Raw genomic sequence first — 24907 nt, 5'->3', positions numbered from 1 at the left:
CCGATCTAAGGGCATATCAAATGAATGCTTTGGGTTAGGAGTGGACATGGTTCGGTTCAGTTCGGTTTTGGGGCATACCCAGAACCGAACCATATATAATCGGTTCCCTAAAATTGGAACCATAATCGAACCATATAAGTTTGGAACCGAACCGAACCAGAACCATATATAATCGGTTCGGTTCGGTTCGGTTCTGGGTTTACCCAACCTTCACCAAATGTAGATTTTTTGCCTAATCGTGTTTATAATCTATTCGGTTCGGTTCAGTCTTGTTTACATATGAACTACAAACACAAACAAGCACAAATTTGGGATAATTAGGCACACATTTGGGCAATGCAAAAATTATATATGAACTACAAACAGGCACAAATTTGGGATAATCTGGCACAAATTTGGGCAATGCAAAAATTATATTTGAACTACAAATTTGGGCAATTCCTAATATCCATTAAAATTTTAAAGGCAAAGGAACAAGTTAAAAAGGGGTGAATTAAATGGGGGAGGGGTGATTTTATCAAATGCCTAAATAAGTAAGTAGGGCCGGTTCTCGGTTTGGGATCCCGGTTCTCGGTTCTAGGATCCCAAACCAAGAACCGAACCGAATTTCCACCGGTTCCAAATTTTTCGAACTGGAACCGAACTATATATAGCTGGAACCGAACCGAACTGAACTAAATGTGCCCGTTCGGAACCGGAACCATGTCCACCCCTACTTTGGGTCATCCCAACATTATTCCCTTTTAGGAAAAAAAATGCGTGGGACACACTTTTGAAAAATTGTTAAAGAGAGGGTTGATAACCCCTTTTTAGAGTTTGATAACCCCATTTAGAGGGTTGTACTCCCATTTAGTACCCCCCGTTGGCAATTCTCGTATTTTGATGTCGGCCGGTGGCAATTTTTCCTACCATTTCTTCCTTTCCTTGTTCCCGTTGAAAATTAAAAAGGTATAGAGAGTCAAAGAAGGGCGGCTTGGGGAACCTTCTTTCCGCTTCTTTTCTTATATTTTTCGCCGTATCAGCAATGTTGAACGTGGAATGACCAGACTAGTGCATCGGACAATTTCCGTTGCGAGAATGGCCGAGCAAATCACTCAATCCACCGTCGATTCCAAATCGAAGGGTTGGCCTTTCATCCTTCGATGGATTCCAACCTCCACAGATCGGATTATCGCTTCCGAAAAACGCCTTCTCTCCCTCGTCAAGTAAGCTTCCTTTCTCAAACCCTAATTGCCCCCTTTTAATTTGAGAATTTTATAATTAGTCCTATTTTCTCCCTTTTTAATCTGTGTATTTTATAATTAATCCTATTTTCTCATTGTTAGTCTGAGTATTTTACAATTTTTTAATTCTTCTCTACATTGATTGATTGCGCGGATTTGCTTTCCCAAGATACTCAAATTGTTTCTAAGACTCCATGGTCCCTACACTCCTCCAATTTCGTACTGGAAAAATCCGAATTGCCTAAATTCTGATTCATCAAATTGGCCTCAGCCAACGAAATGCTAATCCCAAATTACTCAAATTAATTCTCCGAATTGCTTCTGATCTAACAGTCCATCATCTCCAAATTCCTCCGGTTTCATACATATGAACTCTGAATTACCAAAATTCTAATCTGTCAAGTTGGGCCCTGCCAAGGAAATGCTAGTCCCAAAAATACTCAAAACTTGGAGAATTTTCCGAATTGGTTCTGTCCAACATTACATGGTTCTTAAATTCCTCCATTTTCACACGGGGAAATCCTAATTTGACAATATTCTGTTTTGTCAAGTTGACCTCTGCCAAATTCCCAGAAGTCCACTCGATGCCTAGTTTTGAATTTCCGCACACACACACGCGCGCAGATAAGCTTATCTGTGCATGGCTCACAAACCATTGGGGGGGGGGGGGGGGTTCACATTTTTGGGGGGATCCAAAGCATTCATTTGGAAGGCCCTTCCATGGATAAGGTGTGTACCAAAAATCAGCCCTATAGGATCATCCTAACCCAATCAAAGGTGGAGGGGAAAATGGACAGACACTGTTTCTGCCCATTTTTCCCCTCCACAAATGGCAGGGAAAAAATGGGCATCCTATAGGATCATCCTAACCTTGCCATTTGTGGAGGGAAAAATGGGCAGAAACAGTGTCTGTCAATTTTCCCCTCCACCTTTGATCGGGTTAGGATGATCTTATAGGGCTGATTTTTGGTACACACCCTATCCATGGAAGGACCTTCCAAATGAATGCTTTGGATCCCCCAAAAAATGTTGCCCCTCCATGGTTTGTGAGCCATGCACAGAAAACTTATCTGTGCAGCTGCACACAAACCATTTCCTATATATATATATATATATATATATATATATATATATATATATATATAGAGAGAGAGAGAGAGAGAGAGAGAGAGAGAGAGGTGGAGCTACACACTCGTGCTTAAAATATAGTGGGCCCTGCCCCACATTGTTTGGGTGATGCAAACCATTCATTTGAGGGGCGCTCACATAGATAGGTTGTGCCCAAAAAATCAGCTCCATAGAATCATCCCAACCCTACGATTTGTGGAGGCAAAAATGGACGTGTAAAAACCTTCACAAATCTATCCATTTTTGCCTCCACAGTTTGAAGGGTTGGGATGATCCTATGGAGCTGATTTTTTGGGTACACCCTATCAATGTGAGGGCCTATCAAATGAATGGTTTGGATCACCCAAACACTGTGGGCCCACTGTATTTTAAGTCCTTGGTGTATCTAAGTTAGCTACAAGAGTGTGTAGCTTCACTTTCCTCATATATATATATATATATATATATATAGAGAGAGAGAGAGAGAGAGAGAGAGGTGTTTCGAAGCACGTGCTTAGATAAACTTATCTAAGCACATGCTCAAAAACACATGTGGCCCACATTTTTGTGGGATCCAAAGCATTCATTTGGAAGGCCCTTCCATGGATAGGGTGTGTACCAAAAATCAGCCCTAAAGGATCATCCTAACCCAATCAAAGTTGGAGTGGAAAATGGACAGACACTGTGTGTCCATGTTTCTGCCCATTTTCCCCTCCACAAATGGCAGGGTTAGGATGATCCCATAGGGCTGATTTTGGTACACACCCTATCCATGGAAGTGCCTTCCAAATGATTGCTTTGGATCCCCCAAAAAACGTGGGCCACATGTGTTTTTGATCATGTGCTTAGATAAGCTTATCTAAGCACGTGCTTAGAAACACTTTCCTCATATATATATATATATATATATATATATATATATATTGAAAGGATGTCCAGATCTCCAATTTACGTTTGAACTGTTTTTAAGTTTCAATTCCCAAATCTTCCTACTGTTATGTAGTCATCATTTATCAAAACCGATGTGCCCAAGTTCCATTTCTTTTAATTGTTTTTTATAGCTTTCATTCAAGTGACCGTAATTCTAGATTCTTGATTTTATTTTTCGTTTTTCTTTCATTATTCATCTGGTCATTTTATATTCCGTTCTTCTTTGGTTAATTTGCGACTGCTTTTCTTTCAGAACTCCCTATGTTCAAGAACAGGTAAATATAGGTTCGGGGCCACCTGGGTCGAAAGTCAGATGGTTTAGGTCTTCCAGTGATAAGCCTAGGTTTATCAATACAGTTACCTTTGACAGTCAAGAGAACTCTCCCACTCTTGTTATGGTTCACGGGTATGGTGCTTCTCAGGGATTTTTCTTTCGGAACTTTGATGCTCTTGCCAGTAAATTCAGGGTCATTGCTATTGATCAACTGGGGTGAGTTCATCATCATGCTCGGATTATATCTTTTAGTTGTATAATTTACAAATACATCTCAATTGCGGTTTTATTTATTTATTTTATTTGTTTCGATGCTTTATTCTTCTGTGCTTTGATTGTATTTCACTCTAATTAAATAATTTGGAGTGTAAGATGGTTAGGATTAGATGAATGTTTGGTATCTGAACTCTGAGCTTACGTTTTAAATATCAAACAATTAATTGTTTAAAATTTTCTTGTCATTACTCTCATTCTTCATTTATTGAGAATTTACTAAGGTCTGGATTATACTGAGTTTATTTTCTGCCAGAGATGGAAACTTGTATGTCAAATGCCACCCACTTTTGTCCACTTTGAATCCTTTAGCGGGATGATGTTAGACGGATTACAACTCTAGTACAATAATTTTATTTTGTTTGGTTACATAAGTTTTAACTACTGAGAAACTTTACCTCTACATAAACAGGGCTTTAAAATCAAAACTGTAAGTTGGCCTAAGGGTTTCCTTAAAACATCTCTGTAGAAGGTCTGCAGCCCTTTTCTATTCTACTTTGTGTTGTCTATCATGTTCATTAGTTTACTAGAGAGAATTCATAATTTTCATTGAGAATGCTGGTATGGTGAATTTAAAACTGTTGTTACATATAGCTTCATTTGTGCTTGTACTTTTTATTGTCTCTATTTTTCTACGAAAATTTCGTTGTTCTTCTCTTTTCTGCGAGTGGAGTTGATTTTTGCGAGGGATTCTGTCGAAATGTCGACATTTCAACAGGTTTTTTAATCTAAAAAGTTGCATTTTTCACATATTTCGACCGAAACATTGACAAAATCCCGAATTTTTGGCCAAAATTTGGTATTTTTCTAAAACCAAGTGGGTTTCGTTTCGGTAGCGGCCGAAATCGAAATATTTGGTCCAAATTTAAAACCATGGCTTATTTGTCATTGTGTTTGCAATTGACCTCATGCTAAGAGGAACATCATATAAATGCCTCATGATTGACTAGACCTACATGCAAAATTGCACTACATTGCTAAGTCTGCTGGTGGAAGTACATCAACATTAAAATGGAGTGACTTGGAGATTTACTCCATTAATGGCTGAAATCTCTATGAACGAACTGGTGATACCAAAGAAAGAGATTTTTTTTTGGTTTCTCCTAGAGGAATTCATTAAAGATCTAGCATTTCAATCAATAGAGAAATTATATGGTGCCCAAGCGTGAAGTCTTGAGTCGCAGGCAGTACCGTATAAAAATTCCAAACAATATCTGCTAGATGGACCAGTTTGTAATCATTTCTGCTTGATACTAATCTAGATGTGCATTTTAACTTGCACTGCTTTGGATTTTGTAAGGTTACAAAAATATACAAAAATATCCATTGGATCTTTCTCAATATCCCTCTCATTTATAAAAAAATATCTCTCTCAACTCAAAGATGTAGAATATGAATTGATGTCGTTTCATAGATATCATCCTATTGCCTTTTCTTTTTGATTATTCAGTCCAAGACTCATAATCTCTTGGAATAATTTTTATTTTGTATTTTCCTTATTTTGCATGGTGATAAAATCATTAACAATAAACTTTTGTAAATCTATTCGTATGAGAAACATCCTTCTCACAGATTACTTTCTTTGCAGGTGGGGTGGGTCAAGCAGGCCTGATTTTACTTGTAAAAGCACTGAAGGTTAGTTGTCTTGAAGCACTTTTTTGGACTGGCACCCCTTGTTGTTTTTTGAATGGTTAGACTGTACGCGTTGTTGTTTCCTGTTTAGTTACTCAAAATTTGTTTGTTGAACAAATATTGTGGAACTGATGAAAGGCTCAATTTGTAATAATGCATTATAGGATTTTAAATATACTCTCTCTCTCTCTCTCCTTAATATCTTTTTCACTTTAGATGGTGAATCATCTTAGAGGGGAAATGCTTCCTCTGTTACACAAGTATGTAGAGTGGATAATCAGGCGATACAAATTAGTATTACTAATTTACTTATGGAATCGACTAACATTTGTTGAATCTTGAATTGTGAATTGCTACATAATTATTATATACCTGTTTATCACATTAATTATTATAAAGTAATTCAAGCATGCTCGCCTCCTTCTCAAGGGATCCTAAAGTTGGATTTTGATGGATCAAGTATGGGGAATCCTGGGCCTTCCGGCATTGGTGGCCTTTTGAGGAATGAAGAGGGGGAGGTGATTTGGGCATTTAGAGGACCGATTGGGGTGGCAGATACAAATGAGGCTGAAGTAAGGCAATTCAGCAAGGGATCAAATTTCTTCATAACGTTGACCTAAACAAGGTGGTGGTGGAAGGGTATTCCCTTAATTTTATCAGATGGCTGAGAGGTGTTAAAGTGGTTCCTTGAAGGTTCTCCTTCTTATTGGATGAGATTCAGGATAGAATTGGTGTGACATCAATATCCTTTAACCATGTCAGGCGATCAACTAATGGTGAGGCGGATAGATTAGCTAGAGAGGGGGTTATCAGAGAGAGTGTTGAGCTCTTTGACTTCCTTCCTCCCCAGCTTTTTGTTTGATGTCTATTTGATCATGTCTCCCGTGTATGCTTTAGTGTTGTACCTTCAGGGACCTTCTCTGTCTCTATTTTTCTTCAAGGAAATCTCTTTACTATTCAAAAAAAAAAAAAATCACAATAAAATAGAAAGAGGGCAGAATATACTCTTTTGCATTGTCAGAATGAAAAGCACAAATAGCTTCTATTATGAATGATTGTTGGGTCCAGCGTGCCCTATAATCTGCATCATTCTCCCCCAATTAGAGGGTATTAATCTTTGAATTCAAGTCGTATAAATCCAACATGTTCTTTGTTGATCCATTTCACTTGTTGTTTATTCTCTCCAAGCTTGTGGCATGACCTAGATACAAAGACGTATTAGGAGCAGAGATATAGATCCTCTTTTCTCTAAATTTGGTTTGCTGATACGGAAACGACTATCTCATACCATGGGATAGGACAAAAAATACATAAGTAAAAACTAGAAAAATTTACTACTTTCAATGTGAAAAAGGAATTACTTAATTTATTAATTATAGCACCTACAAGACCGGCAAACTCAAAATTTTAAAAAAATGTAAATATGCAATGATAATAAACGAGATGCATAACAGTTAATTCAGTGAGATTACCATTTTTTGTAACTATGCAACGCTAATAAACAAGATGCATAACAGTTAATTCAGCGAGAGTACCATATATTTGAATCATGATAGCTTATTTAACAAACAAAAGTATCTACTATGGTATCACTAATTGTATTATCTCAACCACAACATGCTGTGCTGTACAAGTATCCTTGTAATATATGCGTGAACAAATGCATTGCATGAGGAGGCTTGGATGACCACTATTTAACCTGTGATTTTGTGTGCATTATCATCTGCATCATCAAAACATAAATTTATTTCAAGTTCATTCTGCTCCTTGTCTTGTTGCTTTTCTTTACTGAAAATTACTATGCTTCAGATTTTCTTTTTGGATGCTCATGGGAACTGTGGACCCAGATCCGAGAGGACAAGTGCGGCGAGGGACGCGAGGTCCCCCTGCAATCCTCAAGGATCTCCACACGTGAAGGAGAGCTCTACCAAGGAATTCTCAAATTAGGTGCCACTCTCACAGCATAGCATGAGTGGCGATACAAAATGAATGAGATACATCTTGATCCGGAGCCAAGGCTCGAGACCAAGATATATCTAAAAATAACTCAGAGTCGCCATCCATGGATATGCCATGGAACCAAAACAAATGCTCTGTCTGCAACGGATAACCAGAGATACAAAAGGTCCGTGCCTGATTACGAATGGAGAAGGTCCGAAGAGCACCCCCAATTCGTCCGAGTGCAAGCACTTGGTATCTTATGCCATTTATTATTAACTTCGAAGAGTTTCGGGCGAAAATTATGTGAAACGGGAACAAATATCCCTGAGTGGACGTCTAACTAATCATGCATGACTCGGGGATGAAATAATAAGCATACACAACATAAATTAAAGAAGCGTGTCACCTAAGCATCGCTAGGTTACGTGTGACATGCCTAATGGGTGTCTAAGTTCTGGTGGACAAACACATGCATGCTACAGCTAAAGGTATAAAGTATGCGCATGAAAATAAGATAACACAACAAAAAATACACAACATAACAACACGACAAATCCTAAGACTCTAACGATTGAGCCCGAGTCCTCGGATGGTCTGATGTTCATCCAAAGAAGCCTACGTATCCCCGCCTCCACGAGAATCAGAGCAACGTAGTTCTTCGCGCCTATAAAACTAAGTTATGATGCCTAAGACACCTAGACCTCTATCCTAGACTCGATCTAAAAGACCAGACTAGTTATTAAAACTTCATACGCGATTATTTAAATTCCAGTGAATTGCGGATTTTAGGACACCCTATATGTCCTAACTAAATGCAAGGTAACCCTAAGCTAATGCAGGTGGTTCCTACAACCCACGTGTAACTAGGCTGTGTTTCCTAAGGAAAACAAAGGGCGGACTAACGCATCCTATTCTAGTCATCAGTCGGCGATGTAGATCGCCAACTGACCGAACGGAGGCGCTCCTATAACTCTAGGATAAACCCCTAACTCTAAAACAAGCACACAACAAATCAAAGACCAAACCCCTAACTCTAAAAGAAACTCTCTATCTAGGAGAAACTCCTAACTCTAGAGGAAGAGTTTTTTTGAAAACACGCTTTCAAAGAAAAAGGGTTAAAGTATATATTTACAAAGTTTGGCTGGACTTGGGATGAAGACTTCAAGCTGCACTACGTACCTCGTGGAAGAGGATCAAGCCAACGTAGTTCAAAATGAACTCTCCTACTACTACTAAAAATTAACACTCCAAATGATTTTGAATTTTTCCAGTTTTCAAATATTTTTGGATTTTTAGAATGCTTTCACCCTTTTGGTCAAAGACCTAAGGGAACACACAAAGCAATACCCTAGGGCCAAACCCTAGGGCTAACAGGGGAAACCCCTAAACCTAATAAACTAACGTCAAAGACAAGAAAATAATAGGATCCCAAGAGGCAAAGCTCTAATGAGACTATGCTAGTCTCCAAAGAAGAAAGGCAACGACAACACTAAAAAGAAACTCCTAACTGATAACACTAATGAGATGAACGAACAAGTCAAAGACTATCTAATAATACTACCTAAAGGACGAGTGAGTCAACGACTCTCTAACAATACCACCCAAAGGACGAGTGAGTCAAAGACTCTAATAAAACCACTAAAGAAGACAAATGAGCCAAAGGCTCTCTAATACTACAACTTAAAGGAGGAATGAGTCAAAGACTCTCTAATACTGCTACTAAAAGGACAAACAAGTCAAAGACTCTCTAATAAGGACTAAAGAGAAAGACAAATGAGTCAAAGGCTCTCTAATAACGACAAATGAGTCAAAGACTCTCTAATAATATCACTAAACGAACAAATGAGTCAAAGACTCTCTAATAACTCTACCAAAAGGGGAAATGAGTCAGACTCTCTAATAATACCGCTAAAGAAGACGAATGAGTCAAAGACGATCTAATAAAGCCTCCAAAAGGATGAATGAGTCGAAGACTCGCTCCAGAAGAAGGGGGACTCTAACATGAGGCTGAGTAAGCCTCCTAAAAGGGGAACTCTTTAAATGAGACAAGGGTCGTCTCCAAATAGGAGCTCCATAAATGAGGCAAGGCATGCCTCCTATGAGTAAACTCTCTACCAAACTAAAAGAGATTCCCTTAGGGGGAGACTCTAAATGACAAGGCTTGCTTCCAAGGGAACTCTATAAATGAGGCAAGGCATGCCTCCTATACACAAAGGTGGGCTCCAAGTATCCTTATCATTGCCCTTGCAATGCGGGAAAACTAATATCTAAAGGTGTCTAAAAGACTAAGAAAGTCTACCTAAAGAAGGAGGGGAATGCTATTAAGACTAGGCAAGTCCCCTAAGGATGGGCTTGGGCTAACTCCCTCATCGCCTCCACGATGAGGGAACTGCCATCTAAGGCTCAAACCTTAAAGACTAGGAAAGTCATCTAAAAGGGAAGGGAAAATGCTACTGGGATTTAGCAAGTCCCCTAAAAGGTGGGCTCGGGCTAGCGCCTTCATCGCCCCATGCAATATAGAGGGAAACTATCTAAAGGTATTCAAAGGATAACTCAACATGCTTCTTTTCAAGATTCGAATTAATGACACATATGATGAAAACAAGAGACGGGATACCTAAAAGGACTATGTAGAAATTACCATAATCTACGAAATATCTCTCTTAAATTCACTAACAGAAATGAGAACAAACATTGTCTGCACCGCTGCCCAAACATGATATATATATATATATATATATATATATATATATATATATATATATATATGATCAAAATAATGCCCATCTCATAGTATCTTTTGATCTCAAACTTTACAAGTTGTATTACTTAATATTTTTAATCATTCCAGGTACACACAAAACCCATGCCATCAGGAGAGTACAATAAATGGTCTAATATCAACGAGTACTAAAAGGTTATCTTGTATTATTTACCTATAAACTAAACATCAAATTTACTTATGAAAGTGGCATCAATCGACTATGCTTCTTTAAACACTGAGTCATATCTTAACTTCGGATTTTAGAAACCTTCTGTCCAAATGCATTTATACTACCAAGAAAGATTTTCATCATTATATACACATACCTATCACACAATATTAATTCCATTTCATAATAATTTTACCAGACATGCTTAAAAGAAAGAAACCATGCTGTCTAAAGTAGTATAATGAGACCATGTTTACCACAACAAAATATATCCGCAAAATACATAACACTTTGTATATACTATATGATTTGTGTAGGATTAAGATATTCAAACATGCACCACCAAAATAACATTGAATGAGACTAAAACATTCTGTATAAAAATAAGGTACTCATGATATTTACAAAAATGTACTCAATGAAAGACAAACATTATGTCATGGATTCCACACATGTTTCCAGACATTTATCCAATATGTTAACGTTAAGTGACCATGTGATACGAAAAGAGCCCTAAGATTTGAAATTGAACTGTCAACAAGGAAGATACAATCATGAACAACCATCCAACTGAATTATACATGACTGGACTACCAAGTTACTTGAACTTTACATTCATTGCAAAAGGATATGGGCATTACTTCAAGCCTGATCAAACCAATATGAGTGCAGGTTAAAAAAAAAAAAAAAACTGTATACAACTACAAATCTGATGGAATCCAATTTGGAAACCAATTCATACCAATTTTGAAAATATAATTTAAGCAAATAAGTACATTTATCCTTGTTTTAAATCTTTTCAAAGTTACACACCTGCTCTTTCCCCCTTTTTTTCTTGTCCATGACAAACTTACAAAATTTCAAGCTGAAAGCAACAACTGGATTTTGACACAGGTTATCCCTAAAACATTTGGAATTTGAAACTGTAGTATATAGTTTATCAAAAGCAGATTAAAGAACAATATTTCAGTTATCATTAAATTGCCATAAAAAATACGGCATGAAGTAAACTCATCCAACAGACAATCTCACTTTATAATCCCGGTATATTTCAATTCCACATATAAAAAGACTTATAAAAGGCACATCATAACATGCAGCTATTCTTATAAACTTGAGGAAACCTCTTCATACTGGCAAAGGCTTTCCATATATTTATCCAAACATAAAAAAATACAACATACAGACCACTCAAACATGCATTCACGCTTATACAACATTTACACATACACAAGCACATATTCACACTCTCACAAGCACATACACGCACGTATATCTCAAACCCCAAGGAATTCCCTTAATTTTAAACCAGAAAATTATCACAGGTATCGAAAACCCACTATAAACCATTTCAGACAAAGCCAAAATATATGCTTTACTGATAACCATTTCAGACAAATCCCTCTTCCCTTCTTTATAACAAAGGAAATAATTGGGATGAAGGCAATCAAAACATACTACAGATGGCTTTAAGATGGGGAAAACTCATATTCTAAAAAATAAAAATAAAAATCCGTGCATTCAATGGAGCCTTTGGAAGAGAAAACCTGCACCAAAATTATTAGGCTATATGAATATTAGCCGCGTAGAGACAAATGACAGTTTGGTCATGCAAATTTTGAGATACATAGCATCAAGACAATGACTCAAACACGCATGGGTAAATGGCGATCACATCTAACCAAAACCTTAAAGGCTTCTAATTAGTATTCCCCCAACCCTACAAGCACAAATCATGACCAAAGAATATAAAGACAGGTGATGGAAGAAGCAATGTAGTGCCTTCAAATTCAAATCCCCAATAATCAAGACTTCACAAAATTAATTTGAAGAGTGTATGATAACCCCAGGATTTTCAAAGGCATAGCGGCTAAACCTTATTCCAATATCGATTTCCACATACAGCTTATCATATAAAATGCATACAGTTCATAGCCAACTACTGACATGGAACCCATAAATTCAGCCATATGATGAGCAATGATATAAACACCATCAGACCTTGATATTTCATTGGACACCTAGTTGTGATACGAACTCGGATACTCTTTGGAGTTAAAATAAAATTTGACCAGGAACTATATGAGCATCACATCAAACACGTATTTAGGATCATGTCATATTCTTTGTCAAACACAGTAATTCATGCAACATATGAATAGATTGGAAAACTCAAGGCCTTGTACTGCTTTCACAAATTACTATGAGCTTGGATCTATTTTGGAGTTGAGATTATAATCCTGATGAAGGAAGGAAAATACATTCAACAAGAAAACCTTTAGTTAGAACCTATGGGCAAGTAACTCCAAACCACCATCAAAATGCAGAGAAACAAATTGATTCATTTTCGAGGACCATATCATGGAAATGAGACCAAGAAAGTTGAAGAAGAACTTGATTTACAGATTTTTCAATAACCCATCCGAAGGATAAATTAATTGCCCGACCAGTGAGTAACCATAGCTCATCTCTGATTTCTTTTACATTTAAAAAAAGACCCAAAATCATACCAAAGTATAAATCACCACAATCCAATGCATGCAAAATTAATTCCAGAGGTCAAACAATAAGCATAGATGACAAGTAAAAGGATTAGAGATTAATACCTTTTCTAAGATGAAGCTTGCCTTATTCTTTCTTCTCCCTTTTTCTTTAAATGGTTAACAAACCCCTATTCCAGCTCTCTTCTTCCTTATTTAGACACCAAGAGTCCTTGAAAACACCTTGCTCTAGGGAAATTTTGTCTGATTCGAGCTTCCCTTCTTTTCCCCTAATTTTTGAGACCAATTGAAGAGATCAAACAGGTCAGAAAATGGGGCCCCGATGGATTCGGTGGTCAACAGGCAGAGGTTACCGGAAAGTAGAGACGGTGGTGGTGCTGGTCAACAAAGGAAGATGGAGATGGAATTAAAGGGTATGGATCAACAATGGGGAAAAAAATGAAGAGGGTTTGTAGGAATGTGGCTGAGAAAAGGATGATGGTGGAGGTGGAGATTGAAGTGTGGCCGGATTCCGGCAGGAGTGGTGGTGATCGGAGATGGAGTATTGGCCGGAGTTGGAGATCGGCCGGAGATAAGGTTGGGGAAGATGAAGTTGGGGTGGGTTGAAGAGAAATGGGGGGTTGAAACAGAGGGTTAGAAAATGATGGAGATGGAATGGGTTTAATGGGGGATTAAATGGTGGCCGGCCGGAGTTGCAGAGATGGGTTGAGATGGTCGGATAAAATGGGTTTTGGCTGTGGATTACAGAGGTAGAAGATGAAGAAGAAGAAGAAGATTAAGAAGAAGATGGTGATAGGGTCGGAAACTGGAGGAATCCGGCCGGGTTCCGAGATGGAAGATGATGATGGTGGTGGCTTAGATGGTGGTGGGTTTGGCTGAGAAGGTGGAGAAATAAAAGTAAAAAAAAAAATGGTCGGAGGAAGGGGGTATTGGCCGGGGAAGATGGAGTTAGGGAGGTTAAGTTCTCTTCCTCTCCTCAAATCTCTCTCTCAGTGCTTTCTCTCTCAGTGTTTTTGAGATTTTTCTCCTAAAAAAAATCAAGAAGCCTCTGCCCCGGTCGATGGGTTTTTTTTTTTATATATAAGGAAATGGTAATTTCGACCCCTCTTTTTCCCCATGGACAGCCCACCTCTAGAACATTTTTAATTTTTTTTTATACTGGCAGGGGGTGCCCATGTAAATAACAAAAAGGAAAACATTAAGAAAATATTTTCTCCCCCTTACATGATCTCAGCCCTTCATATTACCTTTATGAACAAGAGCTGAGATCAAAAGCCTTTAACCTCCTAGGAAGTTTCCCAATATTCTCTCCTAACTAATCCTAGCCCTAACCCTTTCACTAACCTAGCTTAGGGCCTAATGGTGACTTGGAGAGGAAGAAAAGCATCTTCACTATTTACGGAATTGCCCTGGTTCAGGATAATACACCCCCTAATTATGTTACACACTAATCCGCGTACCCCTATATCTCCCTGGACAACCTATTATGGAAAATTTAAATTGGTTTTCCAGGCTCCAGCGCACCCCATTTCCTGGCTAAATCGCCACCCTTAATCCTATACTACACTACACTACAAACCTCATCCGTTTGCTAGGCAAACCGCGACGGATTCAGACGAAATTTTATGGAGACTTAAATGAGACCCTAACCTATTCTAGGAACAAATTTGGGACATTAAAACACTAGTTTGATAGGGTTTCTATCCTAACGACTCTATTAGGGTTCGGTCAAAATGGGGTGTCTACAGGAACAATGACCACTTTTTTCAATTTAGAACACCTGGCCAAAGCGACCATGTTTACTTATCCCAATGTTGTCTTCCCTTCATTGTTACCTTTCCAAGTCCAATATTATGTGCATCCATTGGATATGGTTGCCGACACCAATTGTTCTTTTATCATAGTTATTTGGTTCACATTTTTGTACATATATTAGGGATTTCCGTTGACAATGATCTCTTGACCTTTTCAATGGGTTTTCTATCTCTGTGGCTAAATTATATACTTCTACTATTGTTCCTGAATAGATAGTTTTGAGTCTGTTGATGTATGGGAAACCAATTGTTCTTCAATTTAATGTAAACTGTTACATTTAGAAAGTCAGTAAAATTCTTGTGTATTAGGTCACACTCCTTGTGTATTAGCTCACACTCCTTACTCTTATTTCAAATCCTGATATTCTTGAGAGAGTATGGCCTGTATGGGCATTATCAATTGAAAGAAATTTACTTTTGAGTTGGTTTATTATCTTGCTCCAATTAGTCTTCTCCTTCGCCATACAAACACACATTTTGAAGTTGATCCCACAGAGTAGAGGCACATTCTTTCAACTTCAGAGCCACTAATGTGTTCTCTTATTCAGTACACAGCTGTAGTCGAAAAAATTTCCCACTTCACTCAACCAGTCAAGTTCCTACATATGCAGTTGGCTATAGAAATTTGGAATCAGTTTTTATACCATTCAAAGAATCTCCCCGCTGATCCGAACATCATTTCCATGATCTTGTATAATGCGACCTGTGTATCAAAAATTTTTTTTTTTTTTTCGAGCCAGAATGTAGAAAATCATCCCTACTGCGAATGACACGCAGGAAATCTTCTCTACCATGATCGTCATGCTGGAAATCTTCTCTAGTGTGATGTGGGCCCAAAAATCAGGCCACATTTCCTATTTCTGTTGGCTCATAAGTCAAAATGCGTTGCACAATTGTATATGGGGTTTTGAGGCTCTTCCTGATACTCTGCGTCATCGTCTAGATTTAGAAGTCCAGCACTTATCAACCTCCCAGAATTTGCACAAGTTGTTGTGTTCCTGAGTGGCCTCATCTTTCTTAGCATTATGATCTGCAATGTCCCTTGTAACCGGTATATAATGTTCACATCTAGGGACAAAATTTGAAAGTTGTGGATATCACAAGATTTGGCTGTACGTTGTGTTTGAAAACGCAGTTGCGAATCCAAACACGGACAAAGCAAATCCTGGTTGATTTGAAGCGGCGCGATCGAGTACTTGGTTGACATGTATGACTACTCTGTTGACGCTGCCATAACTTGCACCCCGACCCCCGCACACACACACACACACACACACACACACACACCTCCCGCTCTCCCACACCCCTGCAATTGACTTTGCAGGGGAAAATGCGGACTTGGAGATGAATGCGCGCAAGGTAAAAGGGGTCGACTCTGGTGGGTCGACAATGAAATGGGGAGTTTTGAAATTATGGTTGGACGTCATGTACCAAAACTACTTTGTTACCAAATAATATAAAGAAGAGTCGACTAGGTTGAACTATTAAAGAGGAATAAAGTTGGGAACAACAAACAATGGATTAAATTAATCAAAGATGATCAAGCCAAAGAGAAAAAGCTATATTCTCACAAACATAAAGAAAGCATCTATACTCCCCTAACCTGAAAATCTAACTCTTAATCCTGGTCCTACATGTTAGAGCTCCCTTAATTACCAAACGCGACTCAAACGCACCTTCCTAAAGCTATTGAATTCTCATTCAAGATTAAAAACTAGTGTAACGACCCGGATTTGGGGTAAATTTTTAGACATGATTTTTTTTTCAAAATCCCAAAATCCGAATCGCTACCCCAAAAAGGGAAACAACCACTAAATAATTCTATTCCATTAACATAATGTCTATTACATGATTTATCTCAACTCCAAAAGAAATCCTGTGAATGCTCTCTCCCATCCTAAGTGTCACCTAGACCTGTTCATCGGCAAAGGCTCCTTCACTTTCCTCACCTACAATGTCTGGAAAATAATTTAAATCAAACAACAAGTTCATGTGACTGGTTTAGATAATAAAAGTGACAAGAATGGAAATCTACATTATAAAGGTGTTTCTCGTGGCATTCACATGTGATAAGGAAAAAAAAAAAGAATTATAAGATTTATTGCTAAGGATAAAGAATATCAATACGCATGTGAGAATGTTAAGGGAATATACTAAAGATGGCAAATCATGGAATCATATAAGAGAGCCTCAATCATACAAAGTACATATAGAGGCAATTAAACTACGATGAGTATTATGTTATCTCGACGAGGTATATGGGTCATATCTATCTTCTCATAAGTATATACATGATGGAAATCATCACAAACCCGTTGGTAAGTGGCTACACGTAGCTCTATGGCCTTCTCATACTATAGCACAAGGCGTAATATTTATAATAAAAAAACACCGTGTATATAGATTATGGCCTAAAAATAAAAAGTCTTACCACAGAAAATTCTACGGGGATAATCAGTTAATTCAATGACATAGGTGCAAAAAGAATACGAATAATCATAGTAAACAGAAATATAATCACAGAAATCATAATTGTAACTAATATTATAAAAGTCAGTCATCACTTGCCTTCGGTTTCTCGAGTGAAAGGAGTCAAAATACCACGCTCTAGGTGTCATTCAGAAGAAAGCCTGTAATCATGACATGTCACATGGGTGTCAATCCAAATTTATTTGATGTTTCAAATACTTCTTTCTTTTCTTTGCTCCTTATTAACCTATTTGTTTTCCCTAGCATTTTTACTTCCCTAATTTATTCCTATATCATTCTTTTCATCCTAAAAATCCCTTCTTTTTTCTAATTCTTATGTAACATTTATGATTTAAATTTGGTAGGATGTTAGTATTTTAACCCAGTAACCATGGCATAAACTAGTCCTTCCCAAAAGCCTTAATTTAAGCCATAGGATTTCTACTTAAATGATTGTTTTTACTAAGTAGTTACCCCAACACATCCATTTAAGTTTAAAAAATACTTTTGCCCATTGCCCAAATCCAACAATTATTATTTAACACATATAGGGGTTGTTCATACCAAAAACAGTCCCCAAAACATGATTAATACAAATACTCGATTGCTGTTATATCTTAAACTAATTCATATATGTTGTTATTCCATACTTGTACATCCAACACATCCAAAAAAAATATTTTAAATAAATTTTCAGCTACTTTTAGGTACTGATTTTGATCGAAAACCGCGTTTAAATACCTATATATTGTATATACATTTCACCCATTTCCTATAGAATCATATACATACACTATATGCTATTTCTACCAAAAGGTACACACAAATCAACCCCTATTTACTACTGTTTTGTGCTGATTTTGTTGGAAAAAACCTCCTAAAATATTGTAAAACCCATTATCATGATGTTATTCACCATTAAAACCTACTTATTATCACTCTAGGTTAAAACCCTAACCTATTTTCTTGAAAATAGTCCTTTAAGTGCTGATTTTTTTTAATTAAAATCGTTGAACCTCAAAGATTTTATGAGTAGCCTTAAATCTCGAAAACAAGTCCATAACAGAATCGATTAGGGTTCTGACAACAAAATCGTAAAGAAAATCCATAAAACCCTCTCTTTTTATTAGAAAAGTTTCTTTTTCATCTTAGATTATAGAAAACCCAAATAATTAAAAGAAAATTTCAAGTTTAGGCACTTGATTGGAGAAAAAGAAACAATTCGAGGAAGCCCATATTTTTCTTTTTGTTTCTTCTTTTTTCTTCTTCTTTTCTTTCCTCTCTCTCTCTCTCTCTCTCTCTCTCTCTCTCTCTCTCTCTCTCGGTTTCAAGATGGCGTGCATAAGGAGTGGGAATAAACCCACGTTTTGGGTTTTTATAATTAAAGTCATATTTTTTATGTTTCCTACTAAATCTTGATAAGTTTAATCACTTTCCTAATTTGTTTCAATTACAAGGTGAGTTTTCTAACTCTATTAGGTCTCTTTTATTCATATCTTATTACTTAAGTTAACTAAAAAGGAAAATACTAAATTTTAATATTAGCACTCCTAAAAATTGCCTAATAAGACAAAACTCATAACTATGCCTAAACCATATCAGAAAAATGGTCATAACTTGCTCAAATCACGTTCAAATCGCTAAATCTTGGGTCTATTGGATAGGTATTCGAAATACCCATCTACCAAGACCAAAATCATGTCGAACGGACAAGATTTGATACCCAAAAAATAGGTTATACTAAAAGTGACGAAAATACACTGACCGTCAATTTTTAAGATCGTCTAATCTAGTGCGGGATAGGAAATACACAAGAATATTACAGATTAGGGATCGATCCAATATTTAATTTACATATCCTACGGTTCGAAAACTCAAAATCGAAGATCTAACCGTTAATCTTTGATCGAAAGATCTACGGCCTATATTTAATTAGGATTTGTATCTTTATAAGCCCTTGGTGGGACCGGGTCATTACATTCTACCCCCCTTAAAAGAATTTCGGAGTCTCCGAAATTCGACTCCCTAAATTCCCTTAATTAACAGTTTTTTTGTATTAAAGTTACAAGACTAAGGTGATATGCAAACAATACAACTAAAGATTAACGGTCCCACAAATCCTAATTAAATCTAGGTCGTAGATCTTTCGATCAAAGATTAATGGTTAGATCTTCGATTTTGAGTTTTCGAATCGTAGGATATGTAAATTAGATATTTGATCGATTCCTAATCTGTAAGATTCTTGTGTATTTCCTATCCTGTACTAGATTAGACGATCTTAAAAATCGACGGTCATAGTGTATTTTCGTCACTTTTAGTATAACTTATTTTTGGGGCATCAAATCTTGTCTATTCGACATGATTTTGGTCTCGGTAGATGTGTATTTCGAATACCTATCCAGCGGACCCAAGATTTAGTGATTCGGACGTGATTTGAGCAAGTTATGACCATTTTTCTGTTAGGGTTATGCATAGTTATAAGTTTTGTCTTATTAGGTAATTTTTAGGAGTGCCAATATTAAAATTTAGTATTTTCCTTTTTAGTTGACTTAAGTAATAAGATAAGAATAAAAGAGACCTAATAGAGATAGGAAGCTCACCTTGTAATTGAAACAAATTAGGAAAGTGACTAAACTTATCAAGATTTAGTAGGAAACATAGAAAATATGACTTTTCTTATAAAAACCCAAAATGTGGGTTTATTCCCACTCTTTATGCACGTCATCCCGAAACACATACACACACAGACACAGAGATAAGAAAAGACGAAGAAAAAAAGAAAAATATGAGCTTCCTCGAATTGTTTCTTTTTCTCCAATCAAGTAAGTCCTAAACTTGAAATTTTGTTTTAATTATTTGGGTTTTCTATAATCTAAGATGAAAATGAAACTTTTCTAATCAAGAAGAGAGGGTTTCATGGATTCTCTTTAGGGTTTTGTTGTCGGAACCCTATTCGATTGTGTTAGGGACTTGTTTTCGAGATTTAAGGCTATCCATATAAATCTTTAAGAGGTCCAACGATTTTAATTAAAAAAAAAATTAGCACTTAAAGAGACTATTTTTCAAGAAAATAGGTTAGGGTTTCAACCTAGAGTGATAATAAGTGGGTTTTAATGGTGAATACATCATGATAATGGGTTTTGCAATATTTTATGAGGTTTTTTTCCAACAAAATCAGCACAAAACAGTAGTAAATAGGGGCTGTTTTGTGTGTACCTTTTTGTAGAAATAGCATATAGTGTATGTATATGATTTTATATGTAATGAGTGATATGTATATACAATATATAAGTATTTAAGCGCGGTTTTCGATCAAAATCAGCATCTAAAAGTAGCTGAAAATTTATTAAAAATATTATTTTTGGATGTGTTGGATGTACAAGTATGGAATAACAACATATATGAATTAGTCTAAGATATAACAACAATCGAGTATGTGTATTAATCATGTTTTGGGGACTGTTTTTGGTAAGAACAGCCCCTATATGTGTTAAATAATAATTGTTGGATTTGGGTGATGGGGAAAAGTGTTTTTTAAACTTAAATGGATGTGTTGGGGTAACTAGTTAGTAAAAACAATCATTTAAGTAGAAATCATAGGGCTTAAATTAAGGCTTTTGAGAAGGACTAGTGTATGCTATGGTTACTGGGTTAAAGTACTAACATCCTACCAAATTTAAATAATAAATGTTACATAAGAATTGGAAAAAAGAAAGGATTTGTAGGATGAAAAGAATGATATATGAATAAATTAGGGAAGTAAAAATACTAGGGAAAACAAATAGGTTAATGGGGAGCAAAGAAAAGAAAGAAGTATTTGTAACATCAAATATATTTGGATTGATACCCATGTGACATGTCATGATTACATGCTTTCTTCCGAATGACACCTAGAGCGTGGTATTTTAACTCATTTCACTTGAGATACTAAAGGCAAATGGTGACTGACTTTTATAATATTAGTTACAATTATGATTTCTGTGATTATATTTCTGTTTCTTATGGTTATTCGCATTCTTTTTGCACCTATGTCATTGAATTAACTTATTATCCCCGTAGAATTTCCTGTGGCAGGACTTTTTATTTTTAGGCCATAATCTATATACACGGTGTTTTTCTATTATTAAAATTACGCCTCGTGCTATAGTATGAGAAGGCCATAGAGCTACGTGTAGCCATTTACCGACGGGTTTGTGATGATTTTCATCGTGTATATACTTATGAGGAGATAGATATGACCCATATACATCGTCGAGATGACATGATACTTCTCGTAGTTTAATTGTTTCTATATGTACTTTGTATGATTGAGGCTCTCTTATATGATTCCATGATTTGCCATCTTTAGTATATTCCCTTAACATTCTTAAATGCGTATTGATATTCTTTATCCTTAGCAATAAATCTTATAATTCTTATTGCTTTTCCTTATCACATGTGAATGCCATGAGAAACACCTTTATAATGTAGATTTTCATTCTTGTCACTTTTATTATCCAAGCCAGTCACATGAGCTTGTTGTTTGATTTAGATTATTTTCCAGACATTGTAGGTGAGGATAGTGAAGGAGTCTTTGCCAATGAACAAGTCTAGGTGGCACTTAGGATGGGAGAGGGCACTATTAGGATTTTTTTTGGGGTTGAGATAAATCATGTAATAGACATTATGTTAATGGAATATAATTGTTTAGTGGTTGTTTCCCTTTTTGGGGTAGTGATTCGGATTTTGGGATTTTGAAAAAAAAAAAGGGATAATTACATTAACACCCCCTCTAGTTTCTGACACATCCACTTCAACCCCTGTAGTTTAAAAAGTGACAAAGACGTCCCCTCTAGTTTCGTTCTGTTTAAGGTTTGCCCCCTCAGCTGAAGGTTCGTCCATAGATTTGAAGGGTTAGTATGATCCGATGGAGCTGATTTTTTGGGCACACCCTATCTATGTCAGGACCCATCAAATGAACGCTTTGGATCATCCAAATAATGTGGGCTCATACCCGAATCCAAAGCGTTTGGTAGTGTTTGGATTCGGGTATGGGCCCACATTATTTGGATGATCCAAAGAGTTCATTTGATGGGTCCTGACATAGATAGGGTGTGCCCAAAAAATCAGCTCCATCGGATCATCCTAACCCTTCAATCTATGAACGAACCTTCAGCTGAGGGGGCAAACCTTAAACAGAACGAAACTAGAGGGGATGTCTTTGTCACTTTTTAAACTATAGGGGTTGAAGTGGATGTGTCAGAAACTAGAGGGGGTGTAAATGTAAATATCCCAAAAAAAAAATCATGTCTAAAAATTTACCCCAAATCCGGGTCGTTACAACAAGAAACTCAACACTCTCAAATTTAGAGAAAAAATTGATGTTTTCAAAACTTGCTCAAACCTTTTCTAGCGAACTTATTAAAAAAATTACTTTATTAGTATAAATAATTTTAAGTCCAATTTCTGAGTCCAAATGTATCACTCTAAGCACACATGCCGATCTCATCTTTTTCTTCTTGCATTTATCATGGGTGACTATTTGTCCAGATAGGGCTGAAAATCTGCATCAGTATTCTTATGTGCATTTCTAGCTAAGTTTTTGAGTAGCTACCTTTATTCACTTCTTAATGAGGTGGTTGTTTCCACTGTCTAGAGACCACATCTATTTCAGATCTCACTTTCGTATCCCTAGTTCCCTACTACATAAACTAAAACATGCATTACTCATAGTGATGAGTTCCATTGGGAAGTTAATTTAAAAGATATAAGGATATTCTGCATTTCATGATTTTGTTTTATACCTATGATTTAAGTGCCGCATTTACCATAAATGACTCATGGATTCTATGCATTCATCTTTTTTCTCTTTTGTATTGTGCTGCAGAAACTGAAGCATGGTTCATTGACTCTTTGGAGGAATGGCGTAAAGTGAAAAATCTCAGTAATTTTATTTTACTTGGACATTCTTTTGGAGGATATGTTGCAGCAAAGTATGCCCTCAAGGTATTTTTATCTAAGTTGTTAAAGTATAAAAGATTAAATAACGCCATCTCCAACGGCTTAAGCTTTTGGGGTAATTGGTAGTTTCACATGGCATCAGAGCAAAGGTCCCGAGTTCATGCCTCCTTGATATTAAAAGTCCACATGAAATGACCAACTCAAAAGAGGGACTTCATCTGCCATGTGTAGGCTAACCCTAAAAAGAGGGGCCACACGTGAGGGGGAGGGTTAAAGTGTAAAAGATTAAATAACTCTATCTCCAACGGCTTAAGCTTTTGGAGAAATTGGTAGTTTCACACAAGTGATTGAGAAGCTTATGTTAGCATTGATCTTATTATTGATGAGGATATTCCTTTATTTTTTTTTGCTCTGTAATTTGGGGTTAGGCACACCCCGACCAGCTTATATTTATGAGGATATTCTGTCTCCAGCATCCTTAACATGTTTTTTTTTAATGAATTGCCAGCATCCTGAACATGTTCAACACTTGATCCTTGTCGGTCCTGCTGGATTTACATCAGAATCAGATGCTAGTAATGAGTGGGTAACAAAATTTAGAGCAACATGGAAAGGAGCTATCTTGGGCCATCTCTGGGAGTCCAACTTTACTCCGCAGAGGATTGTCCGGTAATTTACTATCTTTCGCTTCCTATTATTTTTATAATTTAGGGTATGAAGTTGGGTCGTAATTCAAATATTAGTTTACATTAGCTTAGTCTTATTATATTAATTAATTATGCCCTTTCACTGTTTTTCCCCTTAGCTTCGTGGAAACTTACAATAATGTGTAAATTCTTGAAACATCTCCCAGGGTGTGATTATGATTCTAATCTGCTCTACCAAAAGCTTTCTCTTACTTGTTTTCTGACATTTAGAAAACAATCCTATGCCAGATTGATCCTGATTGCGGTTGAATCACTAGAACATAGCTAGATCCTTGGATTTGCAATGAAGCGAAAGAGCAAATGCATATGTTTGAGACTTGTGATTCTAGTTCTATAGTTGCACCACATATGAGGTTGTATGGATGACACCAATACTGACAAGTATCATGCTGTTAGAACTTAGAAGATGTCAGGACCTTTATGGTATGATTGATATCTTTTGTTAGATGATTACATTGATTTTTGTGGGCTTCTTTGTTGAGATCTGCGTAGTTTCTTCAGGCTCTAAATGCCATGAAGTTGATGAAAAGTTGTTTTTTTTTTGGTATTTTGGTCAAAACTTCAACCTGTGCGAGTTCAAATTGGAAAAAATTGGCCTTTAGAAGAACATCATATAAGAGCCTCTTTTTTTTTCTGGACACGTACACTTTTATTCTGATGTAAGGTTCCCATTGAACCCCAAAAGAGTTTTACTGTATCCCTGCTGTTGGACTTATTTATCAGGAGTTTTCTGTGGAGATCTGAAACTTCTGTTAAGTAAACATGCATGTAGATCTGCATGAAGTAATGGCCTTGCCGATCGATAGTACTTTAGCCCAAGGATTTAAATTTCGGTTTCAGACCCTACCAAAACCGATTTTTTTTTTCAAATTTCTGTCTTTTCAGCCGAAATTTTTACAGTTTCGGCCAAAATGACTAAATTTCGTCCGGAATTTCAAAACGGAATCCGAAATTTAAAGATTTCGGACCAAACCAAAATCTGAAATTTAAAATAATGCTTTAGGCTTTGTTTGGTTGCACAGAAGCTCGGCAGCTGTCGGAATTTTTCTTGGATTTGGCATGCCATTGCACGTTTGATTGCCAAAATAGCATTGGACTCCTTTTTATCCCCTTGGACATCTCCCATGTAATAATTGCTTGTCTTTTTCTTGTCCCCTTCTTCC

General features: G+C 36.7%; 1 protein-coding gene across 1 annotated transcript in view; it reads left to right on the top strand.

The window, feature by feature from the left end:
* Positions 1-878: 878 nt before the first annotated feature.
* The window catches only part of LOC143854325 (putative 1-acylglycerol-3-phosphate O-acyltransferase), a 45937-nt gene continuing 21908 nt past the window's right edge, over positions 879-24907 (top strand). Inside the window, exons 1-5 of the mRNA XM_077364209.1 lie at positions 879-1205; positions 3514-3750; positions 5396-5442; positions 22964-23082; positions 23546-23706. Coding sequence (XP_077220324.1) covers positions 1039-1205; positions 3514-3750; positions 5396-5442; positions 22964-23082; positions 23546-23706 — 731 coding nt within the window. The 5' untranslated portion in view covers positions 879-1038. The remainder of the gene's footprint in view (positions 1206-3513; positions 3751-5395; positions 5443-22963; positions 23083-23545; positions 23707-24907) is intronic.

Source organism: Tasmannia lanceolata, unplaced genomic scaffold, assembly GCF_043159265.1.
Source record: "Tasmannia lanceolata isolate RefF3 unplaced genomic scaffold, GAP_Taslan_0.1 ptg000020l, whole genome shotgun sequence".
NCBI lineage: Eukaryota > Viridiplantae > Streptophyta > Magnoliopsida > Canellales > Winteraceae > Tasmannia > Tasmannia lanceolata.
The sequence above is the reverse complement of the archived record's forward strand: the minus strand, read 5'-3'. Positions and strand labels throughout refer to the sequence as shown.